Here is a 26,367-nt window from a genome sequence, read left to right as displayed (position 1 = left end):
TACACAAAAGAGTATTTGATTATTGGAAAAAGTTTCATCAAAGGGCATTGAGCTAGGACTGTACAATTGAGATCTGGAGAGGGAAGGGACTGAGTGTAGGTGGATCGTGAGTAATGATAGATTTTTGTTAGTTAAAGGTTTCAAGGGATATGAAGCTAAGGCGGGTAAATGGAGTTAAGATACAGATCAGCCATGATTTTACTTAATAGCAGAGCAGGCTCGAGGATCTGAATAGCCTACTCCTGTTCCTTTGTTCCTAAAAAGCACTGAACATCTTGGATCTAATGGTCTTCTTGGGGTAGAAGTTCCCTCAGGACTTCCTGGATTTCCTGCCATAACTTTGTCAGTGGTTTGGTTGAAAGCAGCTATGAAGAAATTTTTGAGTAAGGATGGGACCTTTTAAATCCCGTTATGGAAAGTGGCTATGTTGAATTCAATAAATTTAGAAAACTGTTGAATGTTGTATGAACTCAACTGGTTCACTAAAGTCCTGCAGGGAAGGTTAACCTGCCACGGGGGCCTGGTCTGTTCTACACATAACTCCAGTCCCACTATGCACTATATGGGTGACTCTTAACAGCCTCAGGGCAACTAAAGATGACCAATAAAAACTGTTCTGCAAGTGTTACCCACATCCCAAGAACAAATAGACAAAAGATGCTGATGGACCTATTGCATATGTTCAGCATTTGAGTTCAACAATTTCTATAAGGTGTCTAGAAATATACAGATGGATTTAATGTGTCTTCCAATTAAAAAGAAAATCCAGACAACTTCAGGAATAAGAAAAGATCTAGCGGCTGAAATTGCCCCTTTGCGCAGGGCCAGTTAGCGTGGGTGGCTGGCGATCAGGGTGCGCTAAAGGGTTTTCGCCCGGGCTTTGCGCACAGAGCGCTCCCCCCCCCCGAATTCCGCATGGGGTGATGCCACCGACAGCTTCTCGGTGCGAGAAACTGCAGTGGCTGTGTTGCCCCGGCCGCCCTTAAAGGGGAGGTGCTGAGGTGGTAGCCGCCTTGTGTCGGCCGACTTTTCATTCGGCCCGACAATGGCGGCCGCTGGTTTGGCTAGGCCATCAACATGCAGACCGGCACCCTGTCTTGGGTGTGGGACCACTGGCCCGGCCGACATCCTCTCGGGTGGCCCAGTGGGCGGCACTGTAGGTGATGCCCAGATTGCAGCGGCCTGCCCCTTTCAGAGAAGGGGAGGGACGTTGCGACATGGTGGCAGGATGCGACACGTTAGTGACGAGTTGACGTCATCAGCGCCGGACTGACGTGAGTAGAGCGGCGCTGAGTAATGCGCACCACAAACATTGCGCGAGCACCCCGGGAGTGCCACTACAATACATGGTTCCCGCCTCCACCATTTTTTTCCAAAAAGAGGGCAAATCCACATCGGCTCCGCCATTTCCCGTGCCGGCGCAAAACGATTCACTAATTCGAATTATGCGCTGCAAATCCAGCGCGGGCAATTTTGACCCCCTTTCTGTGTCAGTTTAGATCCATAGCACTGACATGCATTAGGAAGCACAACTCACCGTCTAGAAGCACTCCAACTTCTGGCTTGTAATCTTGGTCTGTGATCTGCCAAATGGCAAAAGGCTCTGAGGTGGTTGCTGGGAGAAGGCGGAAGAGCAACATGATAGTGTAGGTTGATGGCAGGCCATAAGGATGAATTTCTCTGTTTGACAATAAAAGACAGTTTATTGGCCAACCATGAGGTAAATAATTGAAAAAAAGTTGCTGCAAAAGAAAGGATTTGCATTTCTGTAGCACCTAATACAATGAGTTAATTTTGAGTTACTGTGACTGCCGTTGGAAATGGAGGGCAGAGTTCATTATTCAGGCTTAACCCCTCCTGGGCTCGCCTGATTGCCTTTGCGGTGGTCGCAGAGGAATTTCTGACCGAGAAGTCCTGATCTGCCGATAGGCAAAGGGAAGGCCGGTACATGAGGATGCGATTTGACAAAATGATGGGGCAAGTGAACATGGACCTGATGGCCTTTCTCTTGGATACATGACATAACATAGGCCAAGGCGGCAGCCATTTTGTGTGCAAGATGAATGATCAATTAATCTGTGTTGGCTGAGAAATATTGGCTCGGACCGCAGAACTCAACAACAACTTACATTTATATAGCACCTTTAATGTAGGAAAAGGTCCCAAGGCGTTTCACACAAGCATTAATCAGATAAACACTGAACCCGAACCAAAGAAGAAGATATTTCCTCTTCGTCCATCCAAATGCAAACAGTTGGGGCCTTAGTTTTTCAAAAAACATGGTAGCACTCCTTCAGTATTGTACTGGAGTGCAGCCTCAATTATGTGCTCAAATTTTTACATCCATCAGACACACAGTGGAATATATAAATCTTTCCGGCTCTGCTTGCCAGATTGGTGGTGTTCTGTACAGAGGTTTGTAAAGAAATGGCATTCCCGAGCAAAATATTTTTCTCCCCAAATTCCCAAATAGGTTAAAATTGCAAGTATGAAAACTGCCGTGTTTCACCCTCATATCTATTCATGTACATAACATAAGGAACATAAGAAATAGGAACCGGAGTAGGCCATACGGCCCCTCGAGCCTGCTCCACCATTCAATAAGATCGCGGCTGATCTGATCATGGACTCGGGTCCACTTCCCCACCTGCTCCTCATAACCCCTTATCCCCTTATCGTTTAAGAAACTGTCTGTTTCTGTCTTAAATTTATTCAATGTCCCAGGTTCCACAGCTCTCTGAGGTAGCGAATTCCACAGATTTACAACACTCTGAGAAAAGAAATTTCTCCTCATCTCTGTTTTAAATGGGTGGCCCCTTATTCTAAGATCATGCCCTCGAGTTCTAGACTCGCCCATCAGTGGAAACATCCTCTCTGCTTCCACCTTGTCAAGCCCCCTCATAATCTATACGTTTCGATAAGATCACCTTTCATTTTTCTGAATTTCAATGAATAGAGGCCCAACCTACTTAACCTTTCCTCATAAGTCAACCCCCTCATCCCCAGAATCAACTGAGTGAACCTTCTCTGAACTGCCTCCAAAGCAAGTATATCCTTTCGAAAATATGAAAACCAAAACTGCACGCAGTATTCCAGGTGTGGCCTCACCAATACCTTATACAGCTGTAGCAAGACTTCCCCGCTTTTATACTCCATCCCCTTTGCAATAAAGGCCAAGATACCATTGGCCTTCCTGATCACTTGCTGTACCTGCATACTATTCTTTTGTGTTTCATGCACAAGTATCCCCAGATCCCACTGTACTGCGGCAATTTGAAATCTTTCTCCATTTAAATAATAACTTGCTCTTTTATTTTTTCTGCCAAAGTGCATGACCTCACACTTTCCAACATTATCCTCCATCTGCCCACTCACTTAGCCTGTCTATGTCCTTTTGCAGATTTTTTGTGTCCTCCTCACACATTGCTTTTCCTCCCATCTTTGTATCGTCAGCAAACTTGGCTATGTTACACTCAGTCCCTTCTTATGTCGTTAATATAGATTGTAAATAGTTGAGGTCCCAGAACTGATCCCTGCGGCACCCCACTTGTTACCGGTTACCGGAATGAAGCATTTATCCCAACTCTCTGTTTTCTGTTAGTTAGCCAATCCTCTATCCATGCTACTATATTACCCCCAACCCTGTGAACTTTTATCTTGTGCAGTAACCTTTTATGTGGCACCTTGTCAAATCCTTTCTGGAAGTCCAAATACACCACATCCACTGGTTCCCCTTTATCCATCCTGTTCCTCCTCGAAGAACACCAGCAAATTTGTCAAACATGACTTTCCCTTCATAAATCCATGCTGACTCTGCCTGACTGAATTTTGCTTTTCCAAATGTCCTGCTACTGCTTCTTTAATAATGGACTCCAACATTTTCTCAACTACAGATGCTAGGTCTATAGTTTCCTGCTTTTTGTCTGCCTCATTTTTAAAATAGGGGCGTTACATTTGCAGTTTTCTAGTCTCCCCAGAATTCAGGGAATTTTGGTAAATTACAACCAATGCATCCACAATCCCTGCCGCTACTTCTCTTAAGACCCTAGGATGCAAGCCATCAGGTTCAAGGGATTTATCTGCCTTTAGTCCCATTATCTTACTGAGTACCACCTCCTTAGTGATTGTGATTGTGTTAAATTCCTCCCCCCCCCCTATAGTCCCTTGGCTATCCAATTTTGGAATATTGTTTGTGTCTTCTACCATAAAGACTGATACAAAATATTTGTTCAGAGTTTCTGCCATCTCCATGTTCCTCATTACTAATTCCCCGGTCTCATGTAAATCAGCAAACTGGGGCGACTGGGGGATTTAATAATGGGAAATGTGGAAATGGCTGAGACCTTAAACAATTATTTTGCTTCGGTCTTCACAGTGGAAGACACAAAAACCATGCCAAAAATTGCTGGTCACAGGAATGTGGGAAGAGAGGGGTAGTGCTGGACAGGCTAATGGGACTCAAGGTAGACAAGTCCCCTGGTCCTGATGAAATGCATCCCAGGGTATTCAAAGAGATGGCGGAAGTTATAGCAGATGCATTTGTTATAATCTACCAAAATTCTCTGGACTCTGGGGAGGTACCAGCGGATTGGAAAGCAGCTAATGTAACGCCTCTGTTTAAAAAAGGGGGCAGACAAAAGGCAGGTAACTATAGGCCGGTTAGTTTAACATCTGTAGTAGGGAAAATGCTTGAAACTATCATTAAGGAAGAACTAGTGGGACATCTAGATAGGAATAGTGCAATCAAGCAGACGCAGCATGGATTCATGAAGGGGAAATTATGTTTAACTAATTTACTGGAATTCTTTGAGGATATAACGAGCATGGTGGATAGAGGTGTACCGATGGATGTGGTGTATTTAGATTTCCAAAAGGCATTCGATAAGGTGCCACACAAAAGGTCACTGCAGAACATAAAGGTACGCGGAGTCAGAGGAAATGTATTAGCATGGATAGAGAATTGGCTGGCTAACAGAAAGCAGAGAGTTGGGATAAATGGGTCCTTTTCGGGTTGGAAATCGGTGGTTAGTGGTGTGCCACAGGGACTGGTGCTGGGACCACAACTGTTTACAATATACATAGATGACCTGGAAGAGGGGACAGAGTGTAGTGTAACAAAATTTGCAGACGACACAAAGATTAGTGGGAAAGCGGGTTGTGTAGAGAACACAGAGGCTGCAAAGAGATTTAGATAGGTTAAGTGAATGGGCTAAGGTTTGGCAGATGGAATACAATGTTGGAAAGTGTGAGGTCATCTACCTTAGGAAAAAAAACAGTAAAAGGGAATATTATTTGAATGAGGAGAAATTACAACATGCTGCGGTGCAGAGGGACCTGGGGGTCCTTGTGCATGAATCCCAAAAAGTTAGTTTGCAGGTGCAGCAGGTAATCAGGAAGGCGAATGGAATGTTGGCCTTCATTGCGAGAGGGATGGAGTACAAAAGCAGGGAGGTCCTTCTGCAACTGTATAGGGTATTGGTGAGGCCGCACCTGGAGTACTGCGTGCAGTTTTGGTCACCTTACTTAAGGAAGGGTATACTAGCTTTGGAGGGGGTACAGAGACGATTCACGAGGCTGATTCCGGAGATGAGAGGGTTACCTTATGATGATAGATTGAGTAGACTGGGTCTTTACTCGTTGGAGTTCAGAAGGATGAGGGGTGATCTTATAGAAACATTTAAAATCATGAAAGGGATAGACAAGATAGAGGCAGAGAGGTTGTTTCCACTGGTCGGGGAGACTAGAACTAGGGGGCACAGCCTCAAAATACAGAGGAGCCAATTTAAAACCGAGTTGAGAAGGAATTTCTTCTCCCAGAGGGTTGTGAATCTGTGGAATTCTCTGCCCAAGGAAGCAGTTGAGGCTAGCTCATTGAATGTATTCAAGTCACAGATAGATAGATTTTTAATCAATAAGGGAATTAAGGGTTACGGGGAGTGGGCGGGTAAGTGGAGCTGAGTCCACGGCCAGATCAGCCATGATCTTGTTGAATGGTGGAGCAGGCTCGAGGGGCTAGATGGCCTACTCCTGTTCCTAATTCTTATGTTTTTATGTTCTTATGTTCTTATGACTACATGATGTATACAGTTAAAGGAAAGCTCTGTAGCTAAATGGTACTAGCACCCTTCTTTAATTTTAAAGAGATGAAACCATACCCAATTGGGTTTCTTTTAAATTTCAGAATGCAACTCCTCTATTTTCCTCGTAATTCTCTTGTTTACCCGAAACTACAGCACAACTGTGGCTGAGAAACAGAAACAGGCCATTCGGCCCAACATGTCTGGACTAGAGGTCCTTTCTTCACATGAGCCTCACTTCCCTGCTCGCTCTGAACATCCTTTCATATTCCTCTTTTTTGTAGGAACTAACTCCATTAACTCTGCTTCAAAGGGCAAGCTTGTCGCAGAAAATTACATAATCTAAGCAGTTGCCTATAAGAAACTGAAAAACCTCAAATCTCATCAGGCACATGCCTTTAATACTGTGAACGGAAAAGATATGACCTCAGTTTGACATCTCATCTGAAGAACGGCTCTCCTATAATGCAGCGCTCTCTCAAAGTGTCAATCTAGATTATGTGTTCAAGTCTCTGGAGTGGGGCTAAAGCCACCACCTTCTGACTCACAGTCAAGAGTGCTCTCAATTAGGCCAAGCTGTATTGATCCTTACTCATTGGCAATATTCTCTTTAATATGTGCCTTAATCTTTTCAGTATGTCTCTCAGTTGGTATCTTATCAAATACCTTTTGAAAATCCATATATACATCCACCTTTCCAAAAACCATGTATAATCTGTCCTCTCTTGGACTCCATCCCACTTGTTTAACCTCCCGAGATTCACTTATGGATACATTTTCCCATACCCATTGATAAGCAAGTAAGGTTGAAATCTAATCATGTGTCACCCATGCCTCAGTGGGTAGCACCTTCACCTCTGAATCAGAAGGTTGTGGGTTCAAGTCTCACTCCAGAGACTTGAGCACATAAATCTAGGCTGGCGCTCCAGTGCAACACTGACTGTTGGAATGTAGTCACTGTTGTAATGTAGGAAAAATGGCAGCCAATTTGCGCACAGCAAACTCCCACAAACAGCAATGTGATAATGACCAGATAATTTGTTTTAGTGATGTTGATTGAGGGATAAATATTGGCCAGGACACCAGGGAAAACTCCTTTGCGTTAATTCGAAATAGTGGCAAGGAATGTTTTAAATCCACGTGAGAGAACAGACCTGGTTTAACGTCTCTTACGAAAGACGGCATCTCTGACAGTGCAGCACTCCCTCAGTACGGTCCTGGAGTGCCAGCCTAGATTTTGGGCTCATGTTTCTGGAGTGGAACTTGAACCCACAACCTACTAACTCAGAGGCGAGAGTGCTACCCACTAAGCCACAGCTGAGCGAGAGGGAGTGAGTGTGAGAGAGAGAGAGAGACATTGTTCCAGAATTGACCTTTTGACTGTACAATTGACCAAATATCAACTGCGGTAAGTGATAATTTTTCCCTGCTTGGTTAACCACGAATCAATTATTGCAAGCCTTCTATTAAGCATAATTGTGGATTTGGCTTTCCCTAAATATATACCAGACACATTGCTTAGCAGTGATATTTTCACTAGTTTTGGGATATAGCGTGGCCACAAACTGTGCTTGTCTTTAGGTGTGGATTAATTCCACACAACGAAACATTGTCCTTTCATTTCCGTACATTTCATCAAGATTGTTGAATATTTCCTTGCTCTGTAACCATAACAGTCTTTTGGATAAGACAATAAACCAAGGCACCGTCTGCTCTCTCGGGTGGACGTAAAAGGTCCTATGGCACTATTTTGAAGGTCAGCAGAGGAGTTCTCCCCGGTGTCCTGGGGACAATATTTATCCCTCAACATAACAAAAACAGATTATCTTGTCATTATCACATTGCTGTTTGTGGGAGCTTGCTGTGCGCAAATTGGCTGCCGTGTTTTCTACATTACAACAGTGACTACACTTCAAAAGTACTTAATTGGTTGTGCAGTGCTTAAGGATGTCCGGGGGTCATGAAGGGCACTAGATAAATGCAAGTTTATCTTTTTTTTAATGAAATGGGCTTGGGAAAGCCTCAAACCCATTTCTAGTCATTGAATCGTACAGCACCAAAGGAGGCCATTTAGCCCATCGTGCCTGTGCTGGTTCTTTGAAAGAGCTATACAATTAGTCCTACTTCCCTTGCCCTTTCCCCATAGCCCTGAAACTGCTTCCTTTTCAAGTATATAGCCAATTCCCTTTTATAAGTTTCCACTGAATCTGCTTCCACTGTCCTTTCAGGCAGTGCATTCTTGATCACAACAACTCGCTGCATGAATTTTTTTTTCCTCATCTTCCCTCTGGTTCTTTTGCCTATTATCTGAAATCTGTGTCCTCTGGTTACTGACCCTGCCACTGGAAACAGTTTCTCATTATTTACTCCATCAAAACCCTTCATAATTTTGAACACCTCTATTAAATCTCCTCTCAACCTTCTCTGCTGTAAGGAGAACAATCCCAGCTTCTCCAGTTTCTCCACAGAACTGAAGTCTCTTATCGCTGGTACCATTCAAGTAAATCTTCTCTGCACCCTCTCCAAAGCCACTTAGTGGGTCTAAGTGGGGTAGATTTTTAAGTTTGCACTACCTGCACGTGAAGCATCGCCTGGTTGAAGCGCAGAAAGGGAAATCTGGCAGGATAGATTGCATGCTGGTAACAAGTCATCCCCGATTTTCTTTCAATTCTAATTAATGTAAAGAAAATCTGTTAGGTTTGGTTGTAGCGGAGGTGGGGGGTATGAACCTCCTCGCCAGATTTTCCTTTCTCCCTTGCCCCAGGCAGCAAAGGCAGAAAACTATCTTCCTTGGGGAAAAAACCCCACCCCTACTCTTTGTGAGAAGACAGTAGCCCACGGCAATTCATGCTCATTGCACAAGCTTTAATAAATCATAATATAGAAATAATATCAGTCGATGGGAACATGCCTGGCTGTGAAAACAAATCAGTAAAGAGGTTCCCCTCAGGCAACTTGCTAAGTAATTGAATAATTTACTGATGTTGGGCATACTGATGGTCTATGTGTCTGTGGTGATCACAGAGGTGTTAATTCAGCAAACTCAAACTCGCCATTGATCTTAACAGAGCTGTGATAATTAGTCGCTCAACCTTATCAGCGAGGAACTCTGTGGAGCAACACAAAAGTCCCAGCAAATTTTGGCCTGGTATACTTAATGGCATAAGTCACTTGTGTCATAATTTCCTGGATTTCTGCACTGTAATAATGGCATACGCCGTAACTATGGTGAAAGTTTTCAGCAAATTCAGGCCTATTAGCTTGGTCAAAGAAGGGTCCTAAAGGGCAAAAAGGACAGGCTTTGGGTGGGAATTCCAGATCGGAGGGCCTAGATGGCTGAAGACACAACCACCAGTGTTTTTTTTTTTAATTCATTCACGGGATGTGGACGTCACTGGCAAGGCCAGCGTTTATTGCCCATCCCTAAATTGCCCTGAGTGGCTTGCTAGGCCATTTCAGAAGACAGTTAAGAGTCTGGATCTGGAGTTACATATAGGCCAGACCGGGTAAGGATGGCAGATTTCCTTCCCTAAAGAACATTAGTGAACCAAATTGTTTTTTATGACAAACTGGTAGTTTCATGGTCACCATTACTAGTATTTTTAATTCCTGATTTATTTAATTGGGGTTTGGAGTCTTCTTCTTTCATATGGAAGTAGCAAAGTGAATCAAATGTCAATCTCTAAGTTGGATATCCAGGCCAAAGCTTCCAGTGTATCTTGTCAATGGATATCTTGTCAGCTGCCTGCAAATTTTCTCTGAGGGCAGTGCTCAATGGTGTGCGCTCCAGGGTCTGATCAAGATATAGGCATTCCAAGTAAGGGCAGCAGATTTCTGTCCTTAAAACAACATTAGTGAACCAGTTGGGTTTTATAACAATCTGGTAGTTTTATGGTCACCATTATTGATACAACTTTTTTATTCCATATTTATTTAATTGAATTTAAATTCCCCCAGCTGCCATGGTGGGATTTGAACTCAACCATCTGGATTATTAGCTGAGTAACATAACTACAGTGCTACCATACCTTCCACTATGCTACTCTACCTGGTGGAGAGAGGGAGGGAACAATGCCACAAGAGGCTGGAGTCAAATGAATGGGGGCGCTGGGGGTGGAATTGTAGGGCATCTCAAAGTGCTTCATATGTGACAAATTATTTTTTTTGAAGTGCAGTGGCCGTTGTTTTGAAGGGAATTATAGTAACCAACTTGTGCACGACAAGATTCCACAAAGTGCAGTAGGATAAATGGCCAGTTAATTTGTCTTTGGCACTGTTGGTTAGAGAGGAATGTTGCCCAAAACATGACTCATCTTCAAATTAAGCTGTTTAAAATTAATTCGAGCAGCAGACAGGGCTTTGCTTTAACATCTTATTCAAAGGAAAGGTCTACCAACCAACCAGCATGCTCTCAGATCCTGTACAGGGGCTGATTTTCGAGTATGTGCTTGAGTCTAAATATGGGGCTTGAATCCACAGTCTTGTCTTTCAGAGATGGGAGTATTAACTACTGATAGCGACCTGTTGGGCCGACTTACCTGTAGCTGTAAATACTATGTAAAGAAAATAGCTCCTTTCACAACCTCACAACACCCCAAAGCGCTTTCAAGCCAATGAAGTCTTTTTTTTTTTAAAGTGTAGTTATTGTTGTAATGGAGGAAATACGGCAGCCAATTTATGCACAGCAAGCACCCACAGTCAACAGTGTTATAACAACCAGAATACCTACTGTTTAGTAATGTTGGTTGATGTATAAATATTAGTCAGGCATGCCTGACAAGACTCCTAAAGCAAGCACTCTACTTGGAACTCCTGCACGGCAAGCGAGCCCCAGGTGGGCAGAGGAAACGTTTCAAGGACACCCTCAAAGCCTCCTTGATAAAATGTAACGTCCCCACCGACACCTGGGAGTCCTTGGCCATAGACTGCCCTAAGTGGAAGAAGTGCATCCAGGAGGGCGCTGAGCACCTTGAGTCTCATCGCCGAGAGCATGCTAAAACCAAGCGCAGACAGCGGAAGGAGCGTGCGGCAAATCAGTCCCACTCACCCTGTCCCACCTGTGACAGAGACTGTTATTCCCATATTGAACTGTTCAGTCACCTAAGAACTCTTTTAGAGTGGAAGCAAGTCTTCCTCGATTTCAAGGGAATGCCTATGATGATGATGATGATTAGCCAGGGCACTGGGGAGAAATTCCCTGCTCTTATTTAAATAATAGCATGGGATTTTTACATCCATCTGAGGGCAAACGGGGCCTTTTACATCTCATCTGAAAGACAACACCTCCGACAGTGCAGCACTCCCTCAGTACACATTGGAGATGCCAACATAGATTATGTGCTCAAGTCTCTGGAGTGAGGCTTCAATCCACAACCTTCTGACATCTGAGTTGATAGTGTTACCACTGAGCCACAGCTGACAGTGAAAGATAAAGAGAGAGAGCGAGAGAGAGACAGAGAAAGAGAGAGAGAGGAAACATAACACCGACAGTGACTGCGAGCTCTGTTACCTGAACTTACATGGTAGGTTGATGGAGGTGTGCATCCTTATGAATGCTGTAAGCCGTAAAGCCATTGAAAGACCCTGGTTCCATAGAAACTCCTGCAATAGATGCGGCTTCCTTCTCTGTCATGTTGAATGTCTCCAGCATTCTGAAACCTTCAGAATAGGAAAACACGTGACTATATGTTAGACATTTTCATTTCTCTTAACTACTGTGCAACATCATGAAATGACAAATAAACTATTCGATTCCTGTTGCATGAGTACCTCGATACACTGATGGTTCATAGAAACATAGAAAATAGGTGCAGGAGTAGGCCATTCGGCCCTTCGAGCCTGCACCACCATTCGATGAGATCATGGCTGACCATTCCCTCAGTACCCCTTTCTTGCTTTCTTTCCATACCCCTTGATCCCCTTAGCCGTAAGGGCCACATCTAACTCCCTCTTTAATATATCCAATGAACTGGCATCAACAACTCACTGTGGTGGGGAATTCCACAGGTTAACAACTCTCTGAGTGAAGAAGTTTCTCCTCATCTCAGTCCTAAATGGCCTACCCCTTATCCTAAGACTGTGTGCCATGGTTCTGGACTTCCCCAATCTACCTGCATCTAACCCTCCCGTCCCGTCAGAATTTTGTACGTTTCTATGAGATCCCCTCTCATCCTTCTATACTCCAATGTATAAAGGCCTAGTTGATCCAGTCTCTCTTCATATGTCAGCTCTGCCATCCCGGGAATCAGTCTGGTGAACCTTCGCTGCACTCCCTCAATAGCAAGAACGTCCTTCCTCAGATTAGGAGACCAAAACTGAACACAATAATCCAGGTGAGGCCTCACCAAGGCCCTGTACAACTGCAGTAAGACCTCCCTGCTCCTATACTCAAATCCCCTAGCTATGAAGGCCAACATACATTTGCCTTCTTTACTGCCTGCTGTACCTGTATACCAACTTTCAATGACTGATGAATCATGACACCCACGTCTCATTGCACCTCACCTTTTCTAATCTGCTACCATTCAGATAATATTCTGTCTTCGTGTTTTTGCCCCCAAAGTGGATAACTTCACATTTATCCACATTATACTGCATCTGCCATGCATTTGCCCACTCACCTAACCTGTCTAAGTCACCCTGCAGCCTCTTTGCGTCCCCCTCACAGCTCACACCTCCACCCAGTTTAGTGTCATCTGCAAACTTGGAGATATTACACTCAATTCCTTCATCCAAATCATTGATGTATATTGTAAAGAGCTGGGGTCCCAGCACTGAGCCCTGCGGCATTCCACTAGTCACTGCCTGCCATTCTGAAAAGGACCAGTTTATCCTGACTCTCTGCTTCCTGTCTGCCAACTATTTTTCTATCCATGTCAGTATATTACCCCCAATACCATGTGCTTTGATTTTGCACACCAATCTCTTGTGTGGGACCCTTTGAAAATCCAAATACACCACATCAACTGGTTCTCCCTTGTCCACTCTACTGGTTACATCCTCAAAAAATTCCAGAAGATTTGTCAAGCATGATTTCCCCTTCATAAATCCATGTTGACTTGGACCGATCCTGTCACTGCTTTCCAAATGCGCTGCTATTTCATTCTTAATAATTGATTCCAACATTTTCCCCACTACTGATGTCAGGCTAACCGGTCTATAATTACCTGCTTTCTCTCTCCCTCCCTTTTTAAAAAGTGGTGTTACATTAGCTACCCTCCAGTCCATAGGAACTGATCCCGAGTCGATAGACTGTTGGAACATGATCACCAATGCATCCACTATTTCTAGGGTCACTTCCTTAAGTAATCTGGGATGCAGACTATCAGGCCCTAGGGATTTATCGGCCTTCAATCCCATCAATTTCTCGCCTAATAAGGATATCCTTCAGTTCCTCCTTCTCACTAGACTCTCGGTCCTCTAGTACTTCCGGAAGGTTATTTGTGTCTTCCTTTGTGAAGACAGAACCAAAGTATTTGTTCAATTGGTCTGCCATTTCTTTATTCCCCATTATAAATTCACCTGAATCTGACTGCAAGGGACCTACGTTTGCCTTCACTAATCTTTCAGTGAGTGGATGCACTGCTTAGCTTACTCCTGATCCGTATGGATCAATAAGATCCCAGATCTGAGTTCTGATGAAAGGTCATCGACCCGAAACATTATCTCTGCTTCCTCTCCACAGATGCTGCCTGACCTGCTGAGATTTCCAGCATTTTCTGCTTTTATTCCAGTTTCCAGCATCCGCAGAATTTTGCTTTTGTTGATCCCAGATCTTTCCTGCCCAGTAATGAAGGAACATCCATCTCAACCGCCAGACATTTCCTTGGCGCTGCTCCTTCTCTTCTGCCACTACTTTGGCAGATGTGTGCCAGAACCCATCCCTCCACCCGCTTATGTGCGAAAACAAGCTTTCTGCCGTCCTTCCAGTGGAGTTGCAGCACCAGAGCAGGAACAGCTCAGTGGAAATGGCCGGCCAGTGTCTCTGGTCTAGAAAAGTTAGGGTCAAATTAATTAAGGTCCCTGCTCCTGATCACAACCCAAATATGCCTCCCAGAAACTCTATTTCTATTGACCCCAAGAACAAGATCCAGGTTTACTTGGATGACCCTACCCAAAACATTTTCTGAGATACATCATCTAGCCTTATATCTAACGTATATCATTGGTACGAATATATAAGGACAACTATATGAGGATGAGATATTTATCAGGAATACTCGTTGAATTTCAACTAACATGAGAATGAATTGTTGTTCTAACTCATTGTTCCACGGGGCATTAATACATAAGCTCACATCCATGATAACTGGGTTCCTAAACATAACCTGGGAAGTCCCAACAATCTGAGAAAGAATTAGGGGGCTATGTAAAAACCTGAGTAAGAAGGAAAGAGAGAATGATGAGAAGGGAAGAGAGCGATGGAGATAAGAAAGGGACAAGAGAGGGCTAAGAATAGGGAGAGTGAGGTGAGCAAAGGTGAAGTAAATAAAAATAGATGGAAAAGGGATTGAGTGGTGAGAAGGGAAAAGAGGAGTAACAGACCATGGAAGAGGTGAAAAGGGAGTAGGGAGAGAAGTAAGGGAAAGAGAGCTAAGAGAGGTGAAGGGAGAAAACGAGTTAAAATGTGGAGAGAGGTGAGAAAGGAAAGAGAGGTGAGGGAGAGGCAGGTGAAAAGTGAGAGAGGAAGAGAGACACAGACGATTAGGGGGGCAGAAAAAGAGGACGAGGTGAGAGGGAGGGCGAGAGATATAACCCATCACAAATATACTCGGGATGTTTTGCCCACACATGCAGTATAAAGACAGCTGTGTTGACAAGCCTTTACAGGCCTTCATTAAAAAATAAATATAATATTTAAACAAGCCATTTATCCAACTTCTGAAAGCCACAATGGATATTGCATTGCTCCAGGCTTTAGTGAAACTCTCTTTAGTTTGATGGTGGCAGATTCAGTGGGAGAACAGGACTGACTCCAATGTGTCCCTTACCTGGTGTGGTGAATCCATTGAGATAAATCAGCGGGCAAGCTGCAGCATGACAAAGAAAAGAAACATTAACAGGTAAAAACACACATTTCTCAAAAAAGAACACTTTGTCACCGAATCACGGCTGAAACGTTATCCTCGTGTTCACTGTGCGGGGAAGGGGGAGTTCTTATCTTCCTTACGTTGTCACTGGTGCTTCATTAAGTCCGGATCTTCGGACGGTGGGGTTAAATTCCTGTGAGGATTTCCCCCGATCGTTAGTGGCAATTTCGGCGGAAGATCCACTGAGATCGCGGCGAGGCGGTGACGTCGTTTCTCCGGGATTTCCCGTGGATCTTTCGTTGAAGTGTCAGCTGGTCGACGGGGCGGGCTCCGCGGCAGTAATGACACATTTAATTTTTATGTATTCAAACAAAAAACGGTCTCGGTGGGTCACAGCATCTCGTGGTTTGCTGGTGAGACATACGCAGAGGGAGTGTCCCAGCTTCGAACCTTGGTCTGCGCTGATTTCATTTTGGGGTAGGAGGGGGAACAGCAATAGGCTTGGTGCTCCTCGGTTAGGGAGGAGGAGACATTCAGTGATGTTCCTGATGGCGACCCAGCAACACCACCAATGTTGGGTGAGATTGGTCTTGGCTGTGACATCTTCTATGTTCCAAACAGCTTGCCACCAATCGATAATGGCCACCTAAACATGCTACTGGAGGGCTCTCAGCACCCGTCAATGAGTTGCAGAATGAGTCAGACTGTTCATGGGAGCAGGGCAGAACATTTGGTGAATAAAAAAAACAATCTAAGCTATGGTTCAGAGGACAGAGCTCATTGCAAACTGCCACAGGAGAACCAGTTCCACTAAAAGTGCTGGTGGCTTGCATTAACCTTTTCATTCCAATGCACAGCTAGCTGCAGATCTAGGATTACAGCAGCAAGGAAGCCCTGTCATTTCCTGCTGAAGGAAGAGCAGGCATATTTAAAAGTGCCTGATTCTCACAGACCACACAAGAAATGTGTCAAAGCTTTTTCTCCCTAATTACACATGGAACGTTAGCAGGACAGGATGACTGCTTGAAACAGGATGAGGAGGAGCTGCATTTGGTAGACTTTCCACTCAGGCTCACTGAACAAGAGGTGTTGCTCGCACGACTCAGCAGGATGAAAGTGGATTTTATGCGCCCCCGATTCTTTTTCTTGCTGGCACTAATCCATGTTGGGGTGCAGTCCTACTAGTGCTATCAGACCTCTGCTACCTCAGCCAGTTGTCTACATCTGTTGGTGAGCTCATCCAACATAGGTGCTTTGGGAATTGCGTTGTGTGTTCCTGTCTATTTTTCCATGGAAGCTTTGCAGTTAATTAATGGGGTGACTGTTTCATTGATGCTGAGGGAGAGAGGGAGCTAATCCATGACATGAATGGGAGTAACTCACTTGAAGAAGCTGTTTCGCAAAGGAAGGCGATGAGCTGATCCTGAATCTTCTCGAAAGCATCAAAATCGTCCACTAAGAAGAGATGCCTTTCTCTGGGTTTGCTGCCAATGTTCTCCAGCTCAGTAACATCAATGTCAGCCACACCCACGACAAACACGCTATAACCTGCGAGGAAGACAAAAGCACATCTCTTCAATTTAAGTGATTGTCAGTGATTATCATTGTGTTTTAATTGGAAACATTGGGATTGCTGGAGAAAAAAAGACCAAGGTCCATCTAGTTCATCTTCTCCCATCATGGTAGTCACATGATACGATTAGAATCATAGAATCATAGAAATTTACAGCACGGAAGGAGACCATTTCGGCCCATCATGTCCGTGCCGGCTGACCAAGAGCTATCCAGCCTAATCCCACTTTCCAGCTCTTGGTCCGTAGCCCTGCAACTTACGGTACTTCAAGTGCACATCCAAGTATTTTTTAAATGTGGTGAGGATTTCTGCCTCTACCACCCTTTCAGGCAGTGAGTTCCAGACCCCCACCACCCTCTGGGTGAAGAAATGTTTTCTCATCTCCCCTCTAATTCTTCCACCAACTACTTTAAAACTATGTCCTCTGGTTGTTGACCCCTCTGCTAGGGGAAATAGGTCATTCTTATCCCCTCATATCTCCTCTAAACCTCCCCCCAATTACTTTATAAAAGATAATGGAGTTGTTGGCTAAACACAGCGACCAATCTCTATCAATGAGTCGACAACAGACCCAGACATGAGGTGAGGAAAACCCCCAGTGGGGGAGAGCTTTGGGAACCACAGGTCCACAGTCACCTGTTCCTCCCAAGCTCGCTGCACTCACCACACATCATGTCTCCAATTACTCATATACTGTGTCCCAAAATGTTATTTGATTGATTGATTTGTTCAAAAAAGTTTGATCAGTTCCATAGTGGGCCCCATCTGTAGACTCAGGGATGGTGAGGGTTCAACTTCACCAGATGGTATGACTGGCTAAGAAATACAAGATCACATGTTAAATTAAAGGTGCTTTTACGTTATAGGAACATGGCCAAACGGGAAACCATTTTGTTTGTCACCATGAGGATAAATGGACTGGCCACTGACACCTTAGTCCCATGAATCTATGAATCTGCCAATGGGGCAAGATCACTAGTTGGTATAAATGGAAAGCTGGTGTGTCCCCCACCTCCCAAGGGCAGCAGACACATGGTAGTTCCCCTCCAAGTCACACACCATCCTGATTTGGAAATATATCGCCGTTGCTTTGTCATCGCTGGGTCAAAATCCTGGAACTCCCTCCCTAAGAGCATTGTGGGAGCACCTTCACCACACAGACTGCAGCGGTTCAAGAAGGCAGCTTATCACCACCTTCTCGAGGGCAATTAGGGATGGGCAATAAAAACTGGTCTTGCCAGTGACGGCCACATCCCGTGAATGAATAAAATAAAATGACATATTCACAATCTAATTACAATCAGGTCTCCGCATCGCTCAGCGGGCACCAAGGCGACAGAAGGTGGGACGCGCGACGCACAAGGTCACTCTTCCTCAATAGGGAGAGTAAAAAATGAGCAACGGAAAAATGCCTTGGATAAAAATGATTCAATCAACATGAAACTGAGCAATGACTTAAATTTCTTGAAAGTATGAAATTTAATCTGAAAATTATTAATCAGATGGTCCATTTACCGGTGTGCAATCTGATCCTCTGTTTTCAACTGTTTCTCCCAATAAATATGCTCCCACTCATTCCCCACCCCCACCACCCCCCCCGCCACCCCCCCACGCCAGCTTCGCACATACCATCATCTGAGAATAATCAGTGATTCAAACTCTCTGTCACCTTGTACATGATTTGCAGGGATGGAGGATTTAAAATTGACTCACATTCCTCATGCAGTCATTTTGTATCCCTTGCCAAGAATGTCTTAGTGTTTAGAGTCTTTATGCTGATTCATGTGAATGATAATTCGATGAATGGCTCAGGTACAGATAAGATTCTGAGGGGGATTGACAGGGTAGATGCTGAGAGATTATTTCCCCTGGCTGGACAGTCTAGAACTAGGGAGCATAGTCTCAGGATCCATTTAAGACTAAGATGTGGAGGAATTTTGACACTCAGAGGGTTGTGAATCTTTGGAATTCTCGACCCAAAAGTGCTGTGGGTGCTCAGTCGTTGAATATATTCAAGACAGAGATAGATAGATTTTTGGACTCCAGAGGAACCAAGGGATATGGGGATTGGGCAGGAAAGTGGAGTTGAGATCGAAGATCAGCCATGATCTTATTGAATGGCGGAGCGGGATTGAGGGGGCATATGGCTGACTCCTGCTCCTAATTCTTATGCTCTTGTGTATTGAATGACTTAGGTAAGTAGACATTCTCCCAGTTACTTCCTTGCAGTGAGAGTTTGCAATGGAGAGGTCATTCATATAAGTCATTGACAAAAAATTGTACACCTATTTCCCACAAAGATGCATGGTTATCACTCTCACGGGATTGCATGAAACAGGAATGACCTCAGCTACAAAAAAAATTTTGTCAATGTGCCCAAACACATTTATGCTCCCTGTCAATAAATGTATTTTCTTTCACCGTTGTTTTATGGTCACAAATGATATGCTGGTGACTTCCATCCTTCCTTCTGCCAGTGATGCTCAACACACAGTAACTGCGAGGGACATCAGAATATGATTCTATCCTATTGCTGTGAAAGGGACGATGAGGGGCAATATTTTACCTCATGTTTCTCAAGCAATTATTTAGGTCATGTGCTGTCAATATATTGATACTTAGTTATAAACATAAAAGAAGTGCGAGGTAATGCATTTGGGGAGGGCTAACAAGGCAAGGGAATGCACGATAAATGGTAGGATACTGAGAAGTGTAAGCACATAAGAAATAGGAGCAGGAGTAGGCCATTTGGCCCCTCGAGCCTGCTTCATCGTTCAATAAGATCATGCCTGATCTGATCATGGACTCAGCTCCACTTCACTGCCCGCTCCCCATAACCCATTATTCACTTATCGCTCAAAAATCTGTCTATCTCTGCCTTACATATATTAAATAACCCAGCCTCCACAGCTCTCTCGGGCAGAGAATTCCACAGCCCTCTGAGAGAAGAAATTCCTCCTCATCTCAGTCTTATTCTGAGACTATGCCCCCTAGTTTTAGTTTCCCCTATGAGTGGAAATATCCTCTCTGCATCCACCTTGTCGACCCCCCTCATTATCTTATATGTCTCAATATGATACCTTTCATTCTTCTGAACTCCAATGAGTATAGGCCCAACCTACTCAACCTATCTTCATAAGTCAACCCCCTCATCTCCGGAATCAACCTAGTGAACCTTCTCTGAACAACCTCCAATGCAAGTATATCCTTCCTTAAATACGGAGACCAAAACCGTATGCAGTACTCTAGGTGTGGCTTCACCAATACTCTGTACAGTTGTAGCAGGACTTCTCTGCTTTTATACTCTATATCCCGTTGCAGATTTATTGTGTCCTCCTCACAATTTGCTTTCCCACCCTTCTTTGTATCATCAGCAAGCTTGAGTACATTACACTCAGTCCCTTCATTCAAGTCATTAATATAGATTGTAAATAGTTGAGGCCCCAGCACCGATCGCTGCAGCACCTCACTAGTTACTGTTTGCCAACTGGAAAATTACCCATTTATCCCGACTCTGTTTTCTGTTAGTTAGCCAATCCTCTATCCATGCTAATATATTATCCCCAACCCCGTGAACTTTTATCTTCTGCAGTAACCTTTTATGTAGCACCTTATTGAATGCCTTCCAGAAATCCAAGTACACCACATCTACTGGTTCCCTTATCCACCCTGCTCGTTACATCCTCAAAGAACTCCAGCAAATTTGTCAATCATGATTTCCCTTTCATAATACCATGCTGACTCTGCTTGATTGAATTATGCTTTTCCAAATGTCCCGCTACAGATGTTAGGCTAACTGGTCTATAGTTTCCTGCTTTCTGTCTGCCTCCTTTTTTAAATAAGGGCATTAAATTTGCTGTTTTCCAATCCGCTGGGACCTCCCAAGAATCCAGGGAATTTTGGTAGATTACAACCAATGCATCCACTATCTCTGCAGCCACTTCTTTTAAGACCCAAGGTTGCAAGCCATCAGGTCCAGGGGACGTGTCCGCCTTTAGTCCCATTATTTAACAGAGTACCACTTCTTTAGTGATAGTGATTGTATCCCTCCCTCCCTATAGCCCCTTGTTTATCCACTATTGGGATGTTTTTAGTGTCTTCTACCCTGAAGACCAATATAAAATATTTGTTCAAAGTCTCTGCCATTTCCCTGTTCCCCATTATTAATTCCCCAGTCTCATCCTCTAAGGGACCAACATTTATTTTAGCGACTCTTTTCCTTTTTATGTACCTGTAGAAACTTTTACTATCTGTTTTTATATTTTGTGCTAGTTTGCTTTCATAATCTATCTTCCCTCTCTTTATTATTGTTTTGGCTGTTCTGTGCTGGCTTTTAAAAGTGTTGTCTTTGGAACAAGGGGGCTGAGGATAGATACTGGATGGGATAAAAAATGATAAGGAGGAGGTACTAGAAAGGCTGGCTGTAAGAAACAGAGAGATCTTGGAGTGCATGTCCACAGATCCTTGAAGGTAGCAGGACAGATAAGGTGGTTAAGATGGCATACAGGATACTTTGCTTTATGAGCCGAGGCATAGAATATAAGACCAGGGAGGTTATGCTAGAACTGTTTAAAACACTAGTTAGGCCACAGCTATAGAGTACTGCGTACAGTTCTGGTCACCAAATTATAGGAAAGATGTGATTGCGCTCGAGAGGGTACAGAGGAGACTTACGGGGATGTTGCCAGGAGTGGAAAATTTTAGCTATGAGGAAAGATTGGATAGGCTGCGGTTGTTTTCTTTGGAACAGAGGGGGTTGAGGGCAGATACTGGATGGGATAAAAATTGATAAGGAGGAGGTACTAGAAAGGCTGGCTGTGCTTAAAGTAGATAAATCACCAGGACCGGATGGGATGCATCCTCAGATGCTGAGCAAAGTAAAGGTGGAAATTGCACAGGTACTGGCCATAATCTTCCAATACTCCTTGGATACGTGGCTGGTGCCAGAGGACTGGAGAACTGCAAATGTTACACCCTTGTTCAAAATAGGGTGTAAGGATAAACCCAGCAACTATAGGTCAGTCAGTTTAACCTTGGTAGTGGGGAAACTTTTAGAAATGATAATCCAGGACAAAATTAACAGTCACTTGGACAAGTATGACTTAATTAAGGAAAGGCAGAAGAACCAAAGACGACATGAGGACAAACTTTTTTACGCAGTGGGTGGTTAGGATCTGGAATGAACTGCCTGAAAAGGTGGTGGAGGCAAATTCAATCGTGGCTTTCAAAAGGGAATTGAGTAAGTCCCTGAAGGAAGAAAATTTTCAGGGCTATGGGAAAAGGGCGGGGGAGTGGGACTAGCTGAAGTGCTTTTGCAGAGAGCGGCACGGGCTCGACAGGCCGATTGGCCTCCTTCTGTGCTGTAACCATTCTGTGATTCTACTTAATTGAGGTGTATAAAATTATGAGGAGCCTAGATAGAGTGGATAGGAAGGACCTATTTCCCCTAACAGTGAGGTCAATAACCAGGGCACATAGATTTAAAGTAATTGGTAAAAGGATTAGAGGGGAGTTGAGGAGATCATCTTTCACACAGCAGGTGGTGCGGGTATGGAACTCACTGCTTGAAAGGGTGGTACAGGCAGAAACCCTCATCGCATTTAAAAAGTACTTTGATATGCACTTGAAATGCTGTGACCTACAGGGTTACGGACCAAGAGGTGGATAGTGGGATTAGGCTGGATAGCTCTTTTTTGGCCGGCACAGACATGATGGGCCAAATGGCTTCCTTCTCTGCCATAACTTAACAATACATTAATAAACTGCAGTTACAATAATGCGTTGTGATAAAACAGTTACAACAGTGCATTTTAATAAAACAGTTACCACAACTCATTGTGATAAAACACAGGTACAATACACTGTGACAAACTAGTTACAATAAAGCATTGTGATAAAGCACAGGGTGATTATTGTTATGCATTGCACATTCATTTGATATTTTTCAATGTATATTAGCATTGGAATAATTTTAAAGGGCTGCAGTAAAATTGAACGAACAGCTGGACTCGTGTCAGTGAAATGGTTCCGCCATGGTATCACTCACATCGAACAAGCTTAACCTCTGTCTAATACACTATGGTTCCTGGTTCCTTTCTCTCCCTCACAGGGTAACAATCCCAGTGTAAAATAAATGCTTGAGGGCAAAAGAGAAAGGATTGTAAATGCTTCAGTTCCTAAAACATTCAATACAAACTAATCAGTGGACGGAAGAAAAGGGAATGGCCTTCAGCTTAAATGGCAACCTTCAGATGAAGAAAAAGACTGGACTGCTACCAGAGTAAGATAACCAATCATGAGCATGAAAGAGCACTGAGAGCCATAGCAATTCTTTAGGACGACCTACCAGCTTCTTGTAATGTGAGTGCGGGTTTCTGAACCTCATCCTGCGAACGTCCATCGGTGACTACGACCAGCACCTTGGGAACAGACTTCCTCATACCATTTGAATGAAGGAGGACGTGATCATTCAGAAACTTGAGAGCTCGACCTGGAACATAAAAGACAAGGCCGAAGAATTGGTGTCAATTTAAATCAGCGGTGTATTATTTTCTCTGCAGCTTATTTTTGTTTTAATGAATGTGCCGGAGTAGGGAATGGAAAACCTTTCTGTGCTTTGCGACCAGTGTCAAAATCAAGCAAGCCCAAGGTCAGGTGAATTGTGGCTTAGAGACAGAACCCATAGTTTGCTGGTCTATGAGAGTTCCGAAGTCATTGGTTAGATATCCTTTGCTCTCTTCTAACAACGGGCAGGGGGAACGGAGATTTTAACTCTAACCCGCCTGGTAGTTGGGCACTTAAAAATCTCCGTGTTACTTACCTGTGGGATCACCGCCTAGATCCCACTGTTTCTGATTTTAATGACCCTTTCGGGAAACGGCCGTAAAACCGCAGGGCCCTAATTCACATATGCTAATCAGGGTCTGAGAAAATCATCGGGCCCCAACAGGGATTTTATCTTTGACCCGAGTGGGAAAGTTAGCGTGAAGGACCAGCATGCTGAAGAGGCCCCACAGGTAACTACTTAATTTTCCCTTGCCGGTGTGATTCTCTGAGCCCCATGAGAAATGTTTCTAACTCCCCTGTTTAGATATCCCCCCCCGCTTCCCCCACCCTTACCCATCGCAAGAACTCCCCCGCCGCCCCACCTCCCTGAACCCCTTTCTCCACACTTACCTCAGTGCCGACAGACAGCCATAGGATAACAGCCACTTCCCATCCCCTTCGCACCCATCCTACGCAGGAAATGGATTGGCGGTATTTTAATGAGGCCTGGTGGTTAAAATAGCTGCGGCCTTATACAGCAGCGAGCAGGGAGGAAACTCCCATTGGAAACCTGCTGGCAGTTAAACACGCCCTCCCCACCATGTGACAATCCCAGCTGCTGAAGAGCACCCCCTTGCTGCATAATGCCGTGTCCATTTCCGACAACAGCCATCATCCATCCTTGGGGCCTCTCTGACTGACTGAGCTTGCCAGTTTATGTAAAGTTAACGTAGAAGCACCAACAGTTTGGCATTGAGAACTGTTTTTCCCCCTATAAGTAGCAAGATTGAGAGTGAGGCAAACTCATGTTTAAGACTACAATACTCAGAAGAGATTTTTGTGATGTCTGCCTGGCTTAGTGGGTAGCTTTCTTGCCTCTGAGTCAGAAGGTTGAGGGTTCAAAACCTGCTCAGAGACTTGAGCACAGAATCCAGGCTGACAAGCCCAGTATAGTACTGAGGGAATGCTACACTGTTGGAGGTGCTGTCTTTATGGATGAGGCATTATTCCGAGGCCCCGTCTGCCCTCTCAGGTGGACATAAAAGATCTCATGGCACTATTTCGGAGAAGAACAGGGGAGTTCTCCCGGGTGTCCTGGCCAGCATACATCCCTGCCATCATCACTAAAATAGATCAAATGCAAAATACTGCCGATGCTGAAATCTGAAATAAAAACAGAAAATGCTGGAAACCTCAGCGGGTCAGGCAGCATTTGTGGAGAGAAAGAGAGTTAACGTTTCAGGTCGATAACCCTTCGTCAGAACTGTCAAAAGTTCAAAATGTAACAGATTCTTAAGCAAGTGCAGGGGCACTGAAACGGGGAGAGGAGGAAAGAATAAAAGGGAAGGTTTGTGATAGGGTGGAAGGCAGGAGAGATTTGAAAGACAAAAGGGATGATGGGCCAAATTGAGATGGTAATGATACAAGTTAGGTAACAAAAGATGAGTCCAGATAGGCTGTGACTGGCAGAATAATTAACACACCAACATTAGTGTCCTCGACCAGGCCAACATCCCCAGCATTGAAGCACTGACCACACTTGATCAGCTGCGCTGGGCAGGCCACATTGTCCGCATGCTAGACACGAGACTCCCAAAGCAAGCGTTCTACTCGGAACTCCTTCATGGCAAACGAGCCAAAGGTGAGTAGAGGAAACGTTACAAGGACACCCTCAAAGCTTCCCTGATAAAGTGCAACATCCCCGGGAGTTCCTGGCCAAAGACCGCTCTAAGTGGAGGAAGTGCATCCGGGAGGGCGCTGAGCACCTCGAGTCTTATCGCCGAGAGCATGCAGAAAGCAAGCGCAGGCAACGGAAAGAGCGTGTGGCAAACCTGTCCCACCCACCCTTACCCTCAACGACTATCTGTCTCACCTTTGACAGGGACTGTGGTTCTCGTATTGGACTGTTCTACCACCTAAGGACTCATTTTAAGAGTGGAAGCAAGTCTTCCTCAATTCCGAGGGACTGCCGATGATGATGATGAATTAACAGCTGCCATGGGAAACAGAGACAACAATAAAAAGGTTTGGGAAGGTGGGGTTTGTAAAAAAAATATATAAAGGCAGAGGTTATGGTCTGAAATTGTTGAACTTGATGTTGAGTCCAGAAGGCTGTAAAGTGCCTAAACGAAAAATGAGGTGCTGTTCCTCAAGCTTGCATGAGCTTCATTGGAACAGTGCAGGAGGCCGAGGATGGGAAGGTCAGAGTGGGAGTGGAGCGGAGAATTAAAGTGACAGGCGACCGGAAGCTCGGGGTCATGCTCACAGACTAAATGGAGATGTTCCGCAAAGCGGTCACCCAATCTGTGTTTGGTTTCCCCAATGTAGAGGAGACCACATTGTGAGCAGCGAATACAATATCCTAAATTGAAAGAAGTACAAGTAAATCACTGTTTCACCTGGAAGGAGTGTTTGGGGCCCTGGATTGTGGGAAGAGAGGAGGTAAAAGGGCAGGTGTTGCATCTCCTGCGCTTGCATGGGAAGGGGAGTAGGTGCTGGGGTGACTGCGGAATGGACCAGGATGTCGCGGAGGGAGAGGTTCCTTCGGAATGCTGAGGGAAGGGGAGGGGAAGATGTGATTGGTGGTGGGATCATGCTGAAGATGGCGGAAGATGATCCGTTGAACATGGAAGCTGGTGGGGTGAAAGGTGAGGACAAGGGGAACCCTGTCGTGGTTCTGAGAAGGAGGAGAAGGGGTGAGAGCAAAATAGAACGGACAGGGTCGAAGGCCATGTTAACCACGGTGGAGGGGAATCCTCAGTTGAGGAAAAAGGAAGACATATCAGACACACAAGTGTGGAAGGTGGCGTCATTGGAAATTGGAGGCAAAGCAAATGAAATTTTCTAGTTCAGGGCAATACCAGGAAACGGCACCGATACAGTCATCAATGTACCAGAAAAAGAGCTGAAGGAGGGAACCGAG

The 26,367-nt window shown here is 44.6% G+C and overlaps 1 protein-coding gene across 1 annotated transcript in view; it reads right to left on the bottom strand.

Annotated features, from left to right (window-relative positions):
• LOC139272935 (collagen alpha-1(XII) chain-like) overlaps positions 1 to 26,367 on the bottom strand; it is a 317,348-nt gene that overhangs the window by 91,050 nt on the left and 199,931 nt on the right. Inside the window, exons 45-49 of the mRNA XM_070889065.1 lie at positions 23,026 to 23,169; positions 16,490 to 16,654; positions 15,068 to 15,106; positions 11,597 to 11,735; positions 1,538 to 1,680 (exon numbers count right to left, since the gene is read on the bottom strand). Coding sequence (XP_070745166.1) covers positions 1,538 to 1,680; positions 11,597 to 11,735; positions 15,068 to 15,106; positions 16,490 to 16,654; positions 23,026 to 23,169 — 630 coding nt within the window. The remainder of the gene's footprint in view (positions 1 to 1,537; positions 1,681 to 11,596; positions 11,736 to 15,067; positions 15,107 to 16,489; positions 16,655 to 23,025; positions 23,170 to 26,367) is intronic.

The sequence above is a fragment of the Pristiophorus japonicus genome, chromosome 9, assembly GCF_044704955.1.
Source record: "Pristiophorus japonicus isolate sPriJap1 chromosome 9, sPriJap1.hap1, whole genome shotgun sequence".
Taxonomy (NCBI): Eukaryota; Metazoa; Chordata; class Chondrichthyes; family Pristiophoridae; genus Pristiophorus; species Pristiophorus japonicus.
Note: the sequence above shows the minus strand (reverse complement) of the source record. Positions and strands in the feature narration are given on the sequence as shown.